The 10,804-nt window shown below is 37.5% G+C and overlaps 1 protein-coding gene across 1 annotated transcript; it reads left to right on the top strand.

Moving 5' to 3' along the window:
* Positions 1–483: 483 nt before the first annotated feature.
* LOC149071479 (perilipin-2-like) lies at positions 484–10,222 on the top strand. Its single transcript, XM_089247647.1, has 8 exons — positions 484–531; positions 3,131–3,401; positions 5,600–5,872; positions 6,991–7,157; positions 7,562–7,690; positions 8,720–8,890; positions 8,976–9,098; positions 10,072–10,222. The coding sequence occupies exons 2-8, from the start codon at positions 3,137–3,139 to the stop codon at positions 10,120–10,122; spliced, it is 1,179 nt and encodes a 392-aa protein (XP_089103773.1). The 5' UTR covers positions 484–531; positions 3,131–3,136; the 3' UTR covers positions 10,123–10,222.
* The last annotated feature ends 582 nt before the right edge of the window (positions 10,223–10,804 follow it).

Raw genomic sequence — 10,804 nt, 5'->3', positions numbered from 1 at the left:
ATCGTAAGGCGGGACAAGGATTTTCTGTATATACAGTACGCCACGATAGGAAAACATAAACGCATGCCGTAGTGAAGTTACGCGTTTCTGCCGACGCGAAAGAATCCTATTCGGTACACGCGATGCAAAAAAAAAAAAGCCTGCTTTTTCCCCTAGGATTACATGGCTTTAAAGTTGTACGTTTCTGCCGACGTGAAGTCATTCGGTTCACGCAACGCAAAAAAAAAATCTCGCTGCTCCTAGGAAAACCCGACTTGAAGATAATAAAAGAACTCGCCAAAACGGAGATGAAGTGTAATAGTTGGCAAACTTTTAACTTGTTGTTGTTTTAAAAGGACGTCACTGGGCTTGTTATTGCGCGAAGTTCCAACTCGGCTTTGTACTTTGTGCTCAGGTGGCTCGATTTAATTCGCACTCCCCCCCTTCTTTTATCAGTTGAGTATAAATTGTGTTTGACAACCGTGTTACGCCCTCTTTTGATATCAATCCTTTACCACTGATTGAAGATTTATTTACGCTTAGAAAATATAAGTAAGTTTTGTGTATTTATTTAGCCTTTTTTTTCCCTATTAATAGCAACTTTACTACCAGGAAGTAATTACGGTATTTACTGCCCAAGATAATAATTACTATGAAAATATTCGTGTGTTGTGTTTTATCCACGTGTTTCTCCAACAATGGATATAGGCCATTGTTACAGACAATGTTTGTGATGGTTTCAATAATGATATTTGATTTGATGGAAATGTATACTCAGTGCCAATGGGGAGTTTTCGAACTGAGGTGGGGCCTCCCTTTCCTCTCTTGCAGTGGGGAGGGATTTCGCAATTGTTTCAAGAGAAAATATTTTTAAATGCTGTCTTGGCAGGGCCATTTGAGAGCATTCTCGGCCCGCCTTCCCCCCCCCCCCCCGGGCAAAGTGATTTTTTTTTTTTTTTTTTTTTTCCCCCAGACGCTCTACCCGGGGACAAAGGCGCCGGAACCTATGGGCTGAGGCCATTTGAGCCCTCAATAATTTCTGGAAAAACAATGCAACGTACCTTCCCTCTGTTGTGAACGCGCTAGTCCCGGGATGACCAGCAACTTTCAACGCGCCCCACCCCCTAATCTTTTTTCTTCGTGTCGGCGCCTCTGTCTGAGGATAAAAAAAAAAACTTATTTTACATGCTAATTAATCTCAAATTTTAACCTTTTTAACAAATTTTTAGTTAAAATTTTTACGAGGAGTTTGTGTTTGGGACCCTCGGGCAGTGCCCGGGTGGTCTCGTGTGTTTAAATGGCACTACTGGCAGCCCCCACTCAAAGATAGAGCTGGCAGCTCTGGGCCCCAAGAAGATTGTCATTTTGTTTTTTTACACTATGAATCAACTAGAGGGGTCCATGAAAAGTTTGGCTTAAGGTCCTGCTCAAGGATGTTGGGAGAAGCATTTTGGCAGTACTCCAGTCCGGGCTCCCCAGCCACTTAATTGGTTTTTTTTTCCTTGCAAAAGTTCTCTATTGAAATTCCCATAAAAGTCTGGATTGTTGCTTTCCAAAGAACAAAGCTTGGGGGCCCTGCTTTGACAGGGGCATAGGCACTGGATCCCGCGTCCAATAAGCAGTGGCATATTCACATGTATTATAGCCCAAGACAGCAAGTTCAAAGGGGCACTGTATTTTGTACAGCCCTCCACTTTTGCCAGAGTGCAAGGGGTAGAAGTCGGCGAGAAACCTAAAGAACTTGCAAGCATGTGGGAGAAATGAGCCAAAGAGTAAAAAAATAGAATAGCCAATATGAATTCTTAATAGCATTGTAGATGGGGATGACACTACATGCAAGGCCGGTTCCTCAGAAGTTGCTTGGCGAATATAAATTTTTGGCGCCTTTTTACCTTGTGTTCTGACGCAGAAGCTTACACAGGAAAATGGGAGAAGGTCATGTTGGCTGTGTGCCTAAAATTCAAAAGTATGGTAATTTTAGGCTTCTGAAAAACTTTTATTCACTGATGCAGATTTGCATACGGTTTCTTAATCTTTCCCAGGTTACATTTGCATGCATGGTGTTTTTTTTTTCCTCCTGATAAATTTCAACAGGAATGCAGTCTTTATGTTTGCGGAGGGGCTGTTTTGAGATGTGCTAGCGCGTTTGCGTTTCATGTTACACCATGTATTCTTTGACAATTGTTTGTATTGGTGTGCACTATCACCTTTTCAAAGTTGTGTAGTGCTGCTGTCATCTGCAATCAGTTTTTTAAACTATGAAATTTTTCTCAACTCTTGATGAGTGAAGTGTAATGAATGAATAATTGTACGATTGTAGAGCTATTGCTCTTTGTGACGAGACTTTTTAACAGAGATCAGCTTGCATTCGTGCCTCAAAGTTGGGAACCACAGGAAACCAACTTCAGCCGGCCACCACTGTGGCGACTGGGGTTTATACCTGGATCCTCACGATGCGAGTCCGTCACTATGACCACTCGACCACCACAGTGGCTGATGAAAACAAATATTAAGGAGCTGCATATCAGATGTTTCTTGACTAGCATGTTAACACTTAAACATTGCTCACAAGATTTCTAGTGTTTTAATGTCGAGACGTGAAAGACCAGCATAGAGATCTATTTTGAATTTCCTATGTTTCATTTTCAAACGAGAAAATCGCCAGTCATATAGGTAAGCCTACGGGAAATAATATGCTGTCATTTTAGTGTTAAGTCGACAGTGACTGTTGTCTGATATTTTGGCAATATGCCAATATTCTCATTCGGGCAACTCAGGAGACTATCTAGGAAATTCAACACATTTCTACAGTCAGTCATAAGACTTCAGTATCCCTATGCGAAGAGGTCTTTAATACGATTAAAAATCTCCATAGAGTATTTTCTGCACTTTTTCTTCAGAATTCTTCCAGATTGTTCTGCAATAGCACCAATTGTTCTGCGACGTGCATTGCAGATTTCGACATTGTTTTGGGGTGGCTCGATATTTAGTCAACTTTCTGGAGTGTAACTTTATTAAAATCTAACAAAGCAAAACCACTAAAGCAGGAAGTTTTTCGTTGGTTTCATTTTAAAGGATTGCACACAAGATATTTGGTTTTCTCAATGAAAAAATGTTTTTAATATTTCCTTTTTGTTTTTTGTATGTTTAGTTCAAAATGACAAAACTCGAAGGTGAAGTACAAGAGACTGTCCCAAAGACAACCGGAACAGAAGGAGAGAATGCACCCGTGAAAAGTGTGTTTCTGGAAAAAGTTGCAGATATCCCAATGGTGAATGCTGCCAAGGAATATGGTACAGCTGCTTATAATCAAGTCAAATGTATGAATAGTCTCGCTAATCTGACCCTTTCAAAAGCAGAGTCCACTCTTTTGTATTTTGCAATGACTGCCAAACCGTTCTTGGATAAAGTACAGCCACAAGGTAAAGTACCTCTTCTGATTATTCAGTGTTTGCTTGCAATCCTTAAATTTTATATTCGGTCTGATGTCTGTTTTCATGTATTAACGGCAGAGGCTTTATAAATCTTCTTTCTATTATCCTGTCTTTATAATGGGCAATTGTTAAAGTACTCGTATGGTCTCGCAGAGTTCTTATGGGCAGTGCTGTCTTAAGAGCATCATAGGCGTCTTAAGCCAAGGATTTTTCAAATTCGGCACGTACAGGTAGTGCCGAGATATATCTAATTTTTCAATGACCTGCTCTGCGTATTTGTAGAGCTATTTGAATTTGTGGAACCATTGAAAACACCGAAAAAGTGTTTTGTTCTTTTTGTATAATAGCTGTACTGAAGTAATGTAGGAATGATATGTATCTATGAAAACCTCAATTTCTTTGTCTCGTTATTTATTTGGAAATATTTTAGCTCAAAAAATCTTTGAGCAGAAAATCAAATTTCTGTTATTTTTCTCAGAAGGGACATGCAAATAGCTTTCTATTTCATTGGATACAAACAGATGTCTGTCACTCTTTAAGAATTTATTTTTGGAAAAAATTTAAATTTCTCACGCATTAAAAAAAAGATTTTGGTTATCTTGCCAGCTATATATTTTTTTTTACTACTATTAAACCCATTGGCGTATGCGGGGGATCCCCCTTCCCTAGCCAAGATTAGTGTTTTGCAAGAAGAAATGTAAATCCCCTCGGAAGGGGAAAATCTAAAACCCACCTCCAAATCCTATGTACACCTATGACTAAATCACACATGCACCTCATCCACGTTCTTTTACGGAACTTGTAACGAGTTCGTACATTTTGTAATGTCCATGTTGTGAACCTTTATATAAAGTTTTTTTATGTAATGCTACAGCGAAATTAATGAAATTCTTAAGTCTTGAAACAAAATTTTTGTTCTTGTCTATTCCTGACGTATTAAGTCGCTATTGTTAAGAGTTTGTTCATAAGAAATTTGTATTTTTTTAAATATATAATTTCATATAGTTTGCCACAAAGATAGAAATATTCTTGTGGTTTCGTGAATAAGAAACATTTCTAAAAATTCTTTAGTTATTGTTTAACCCCTAGAAAGTCATTTGCACAATGTCCATGAACACCTGAATTTTTGTCGAGCACTATTGAAAAGCATTTACATTTGGGGGGGGGGGGTATTACTTTCAACTGGTCACATAAATTATCAGCTATCGCTGTTGTATTTTGACCACCAACATGTTTTGATATATATGTAATGTTTGCACGTATTTTAAGAAAGATATTTTCAGTATTATTACCCGTTCCTGACCCAAGGAACCATCTATGAAAGTCTTCGATTGTTACACCAATATGTAGCTAATTTCGTATATGTAGAACCTGTCTTTTTTTTTAGTCTTTGCACTTTTTGATAATTATTCATTATTTTTTAACAAAGAAACTAATTTTAATCTTGAGACGTGAGTTTGACCCCCCCCTTGCTCTAGGCCCATAATTAAAATGTTTATTTCCCAAAAGTGAATTCTTTTTTAGTGAGTAGCAGACATATTTGTTTGTATCTAACGAAATGGAAAGCTCTATCTGCGTGCTCAAAAGACAGTTTGTTGACTATTTTTCAGATCCTGTGATTACAGCACATATCATCCCGTCAGCAATATCTATAATTTTGAACTTCTGTATCAGATTTTTATGGTTTTCAGAATAAGCATACTTGTTTTATTCTTTTGATCATCTTGTTTCCTGCATTATTTCATTTTAAAATCGGGATGAAACTGTTTTTAATTCTGTAAATAAAGGCTTGACAAATATGAAGCGTTGGGTAGCCATTGTGACCACACCAAAAAATGTATATTGGTGTATATAATTTGATTAGTTTGATACGTTGCAGAATTTTCTTGCTTTTGTGTTGGCTTTTCCCCACATGTTGGAAGACTGTCCCAGGGAAAAGCCATTATCAGAAAACATTTTAAAATTACTTTTCTTCAATCAAAGATGTTGAGGGCGGGGGCAGACAATTCCTCTTTGAAACCGAAGTTTTTTTCCTTCAATTTGTCAAGTCCTGATGTGTATGTGAGAAGACTTGCATTTTCTGGAAATGTCTCCTGTTACATAAAGTTGACAATTTCTGAACATGTAACTACATAAAAGTACAGAAGCATGTTTTCATTCAAAAAATGGAAATTTTTATTTTTCAGCCAAACTTGTCGATGACATAGCATGCAAAGGTTTGGAAGCGGTAGAAGCCAAGGCCCCATTCATAATGAAGACTCCTGAGGAGTTGATTGAAGAAGCCAGGAAACTTTGTTCTTCAACATTGGAAACGGGCTACCAGAAAGTTGACGAGATAAAGAGCATGGGCACTGGTGCCTTGTCATCTGTGAAAAATTATGGGGTAAACAAAGCAAGCAGTTATTTATCGGGAACAGAAGAGCTTGTTGACAAATACTTCCCACCGGCATTTGGCGAAAGTGAGTTTTTTTTTTTTTAATTGTCATTAGAAACTCATTTGTTTATAAAATGTTTAAATGGTGTGTGCGTGTGCACGCAAACTTTTATTTCTAAAGTTTGTTTGACTCTGCATTAATATCCAGAAAGTCTTTTATTGTAGGCTGAAAGAATTTCTCGTAGTCTATTACTTGGGAGGGAAAAGAGAGCTATTAGTGTTAAGGGAGCTTTCATGTTGCCATTCAGCATGTTACTGTGGATGCTATAATGATAGAAATGATTCACTCTAATATATTGGTTAGTGCGTTTTGTCTGGATCCCAAGAGAACCAAGATTTGATTCTCAATGGAATAAATTCTTGCTTTCAAATTCTCTTGGTATTGGGTATTGATATGTAGTCTTTATTTACATTTTGTTAAATGCATGTGTATAAATAAAAATTTAAGACTTGAGATTCTGTGATTTTATATTGGAGAGGTGCAGGAAATGTTTTGAACCTGTGGTAACTCTTGAGTTTTATAAGTGAAATTATGATTTCTGAATCAATTCAAGGCGTTCTCAGACCTATGTTACAAATCACTGTGGGTGCTAGAGTACCTCTAACGTCACTGAAAGGTATATAATAGCCAAAACATTTTTTTTACATACTCTGCTCTTGGTAGATACACTCTAGTTCAGTGGTTCTCAACCTTTGGTAGCTCGCGGCCCAGTTGAGTATTTTTTTTCGAGTGGAAGGTCCGGTCATAAGCACGACTAATGGGGAAAAAATTAAATGATGAATTACGTGAGTAATTCAACGATGATTCACTTGAATCCTTGCAGCCCTGTACCCAGGCCGTGGCTCGGCGATTGAGAAACACTGCTCCAGTTGAAGCAAGGTAGGAGGGGTCCACACAAGAAAACGTTCAAGAGGAAAATTTACATTAAAATTCTAAGTTATTTTTTAATTCAAAATTAAAATAGTTTTTAATGTGTGAAATGTTTTTAGTTGTCTGAGACGGGTGTGCCCTATTCTTACACATGTTCTTGTTCTCTATGTAAAGTATTAATTTCATTCGTATAAAAATGTAATGGGTTCTTTGAATAAGAACGTTACATTCAAGTTGTAAGCATGACAGTAATACACTTGATATTTTATTAGGTTCCAAAGAAGGAGCTGCACCAGAAAACCAAACTCTTGCAGAAAGAGCGGGCCATCTTACGAACAAGTTAAGCAATCGTGTGTATGGTCATGGCGTGAAGCATTTCATCAGTATGCAGAAGGTCAGCCAGGACTCTCTTGCTAAGCTTGCATACACAGTTGAGCTGGTATGTGAACATCTTTGTGCATGGAAGAAGTTTAAGAATTGATAAGTAATTTACTTTGAGCTTGATAAATCCCAGGTCACCCTGGCGATTAAAAATTGGTATTGCCGCCTAAAATTTTCTTTTGTAGTTATTAATTTGGAGTCTAAGAACAGCACACATGTTTGGAATTTATATCGGCATATCTGCCACCATGATAAGGTCACTATGTTTTAGAGTCAAAAGAAAGATTATTTTTTACCTGATTTTTCTTTGGTGAAAATTTTTTCTCGGCTCTTACAAAACTATTCTGGTATCTATATTTCTTTTGATTTGTCAAGTCCAGAATTAAATTACAAGCTGGTTATGTGAAATTCAATGTTCATGTAATTAATGTTCATTTAAATATAATCTATGGACTGTTTCAGCTGCAGCATGTCAAAGAAAATTATTCCGGCAAAAGTTTCCAAGAATATGTTGAGGAGGCCAAAGTTAAAGCCAATTGGATGTGGGAAGAATTGAACAAGGAACCAGCAACTGCTGAAGATGCAGAAAAGGTTTTTATCTATATTCTATCTTTCTAACTACCAATGGTTCTAAATTTTAACTTGATTAAATACTTTCTTTTATGAAAGTTCTCTGAAAGTGAAATTTTGAATTCTATTAAAATTTTATTCATTTCGAAACTTAATTTTTCTAAATGGGGGGGCGGGGGGGAATACGAGATGGGTCTCTAATCAAGATCATTCTGTGAATCTTTTTAAAAATTCAATTTTCACTATGGTTTTTGTCACAGTACTGTTTTTCTCAAACTAGTTAGACTATTTGCAGAGATTCATTACAAGATGTTAATATAGTTACCTGTTGTGTTGTATCTAAAGATATTTTCTGTTTGAAGATGCATATTATAAGTAAAGGTGACCAGTTACAGAATTTGACTAGGTATTAAAGTAGGATAGTTGTAATTTTGACTGCAATCAAACCCAGGAAAACGAAAGTTTGATTTATTAGGGAATTTTGAAAGGTTTTTTGCTGAAGATAAGACAGGCCATGAATCTGTAAAGAGAGCAATGAAAGTGTTTGATTAATATTAGAAATATTTTTAATTTTTTTTTAAATGAGGAAAAAAACTCTAGAAACATGCTTGTAATATTTGATATTAATTAGCATTGGCATATGCAAGACCCCAAGCAAAAAATTAGGTATGTTAAAAACTACCTTCTTCCGTGAAGAAATCCTGCGTGCGATACTGTTAAAAAGTATAGTTTGTTTCAGGTGTCTGTTTCATCTAATCGTGAGCACTGCCTGTATCCATCAAAAGAATCACAATTTGTGCAGGCTATTTAATTAGAACATTAATCAAGTGCTCTCACAAGCACAAAATCGGACGATCATCGAGCATTCTTATCGCTTCAGGGTGGTACTCACAAGCAACGGGTTAGAGATACCTGATTTATGTTATTTACATATGTTGTAGTTATAGACGAAAATTCTTTTCTCCAGAACATGCAACAACTATTCAATAATAAAAACTGTTTTTTTATATCTTAATTTGTTACTTGTCTCAATGTGTGTTTTCATTGTAGAGTTTGGAACAAAGGCTGTTGTCATTAGCGAGGAGATTGACTTCAACCCTTGTCTATACCTACTCGACAGCAACTTCATCTCTGCCACTAGCTGGTCTCCCTCAAGCTTGCGTAGATGGTGCCCGTTCAGCTAGCACATACGCTGCCGAATTATTCACTCAGTTTGATCAGGTACATTCATTAAAACTACATGACTAAATATTTTATGCATCACTTTTTTTCCAACTCCTTTAATATGATTTAATTACTTTTACAGGCCACCAACACTGGAGAAGTTGCTTTAACACTGTTGCAGAGAGCCAAGAGCACTATCACCGCCTTGGAATCGGTCGTGAAAGTGATGGTGGATAGCATTCAGCCTAAAGAAAATATTGAAATGGTATGAAAAGCTTTAAATATCCAAAATCTTAAATTCTCAGGATTAGTCTAGTGTTCAAACTGTAGATGCGTATAATTTTTGGGGTTGTTCACAGGCAGATGCACTGACAGGAATCCATAAGCGGAGATAGACTTGGAAGTCTGGGGGAACACTGTCATTATTGCTGGGGGGGGGGGGGGCAAGATGATGATTCATATATACATTAGATCAGTTGACTCCACCTTTGATGCTGGAGGTGGAGGGGGGCAATGCCCCCACGCCCCGTATCTCCGCCTATGCATGAATCAAACATTGGGGGGGGGGCTGAAAGTTACCAGTACTGTGTATATATTGGACTCAAACTTGTATACAGGAGAGGAGGGAGATGCATTGTATATTTGCTAATTATTGGAGACTCGACAGTTCCACCTGCCGCCGCCAAGGTACTGCGTGTGCCTATGTAAACAGGAGTTTGTCTAGCCGAAATTAAGGTCTTTTCCACACCCTATACAAAATCTTAACTGGTGTCCTCATAAAAAGTTGACTTCATACTGACACTTTTCTTCCGATGTCAATAAAAATAACACTTCCAAGTGCAATATTCACTGAGATATTGGAAAAACTGAGGAAAGTTAGGAAGCATTAAATGCAGGGGTAAATTGTTTTCCTTGCATTTAATGCTGTTTTTCTAAGTATTTGGGGAATATTGCACTTGGAAACATGGACGTGTTTTTGTTGGCATCAGGAGAGGATGGGGGATTTGTATAAAAGTTAACATTTTTATTTTAATAACTGCACAAACCCTTTAAACAGGAATGATGTATCATAGTACTGTTCGTCATTTGGATACTTTTTCTAACTGGAAATGTGCTGTTATGATGAATGCTTAGCGAGTAAAATGCTGTGTGTGCCGTGACCTATACACCCTGTGTACTTTGCTTTGTGATTAACATCAAATTTTATCTTGTATAATTTTTCAATCCTTGTTTTGCAGGAAGACTTGAGCCAGAGGGATCCTACGGAGCAACAGAAAAGTTCAGATTGAAAGAAATTGAACTATACCATGTTTGTTTTTAATGAGTTTTCTTTTATATTAATGTATTTTTTGTAACTATTTACAGTATTAAATTACATTTGATAAACAATGTTTTATTTCTATTAATATCACTTTACATAACACTATTGGGTTCTGTAAGAAGGGGTCATCTCAAGAGTATTATGGGGCCCTTGTTCCAGGTGATTTTAGAAAAATTCAAATATTTCTTGTTTTTCTGAGGGCCCCTCTTTTGAGGTCCCCGAGCTGTGCCTGGGTAGGTCCATGTGTTAAGACGACGCTGTCTGCAAGTATAGGTGGATACTGGCTCCTCAAATGGGAAGACAAATCACTGGTTTACATAATGGAACGGTGCAAGAATTTATCGGAAGATCAAAAATTTTATACAGAGGTTAAAACAAGTGTGCTAAACCTTTCGGAGTGTGTTGTGGGTCACTTGAGTAATCTGAAATGCGCTGCCAGCCAGGGCAACACTTTCTATAGCAGAAAGCCTCTGCGCGAAGCTTTCGTGTTACTGAAGTTGTCTACAGATAAAATAGCCATTGGATATAGCAGGGGCACACACGAGCCCCCTATGGGGCCCCCCCCCCCCCGTGTACATCTGATCCCCACCAATATGCGTTAGGATTCAGAGGGGCTGAGCTGATGACGAAATTTTTCTGACGGGGGGGGG

This window comes from Pholcus phalangioides, unplaced genomic scaffold (genome assembly GCF_987345545.1).
Source record: "Pholcus phalangioides strain wild (caught in Gottingen) unplaced genomic scaffold, Ppha-v1.0 ptg000018l_1, whole genome shotgun sequence".
NCBI classification, from domain to species: domain Eukaryota; kingdom Metazoa; phylum Arthropoda; class Arachnida; order Araneae; family Pholcidae; genus Pholcus; species Pholcus phalangioides.
The sequence above is the reverse complement of the archived record's forward strand: the minus strand, read 5'-3'. Positions and strand labels throughout refer to the sequence as shown.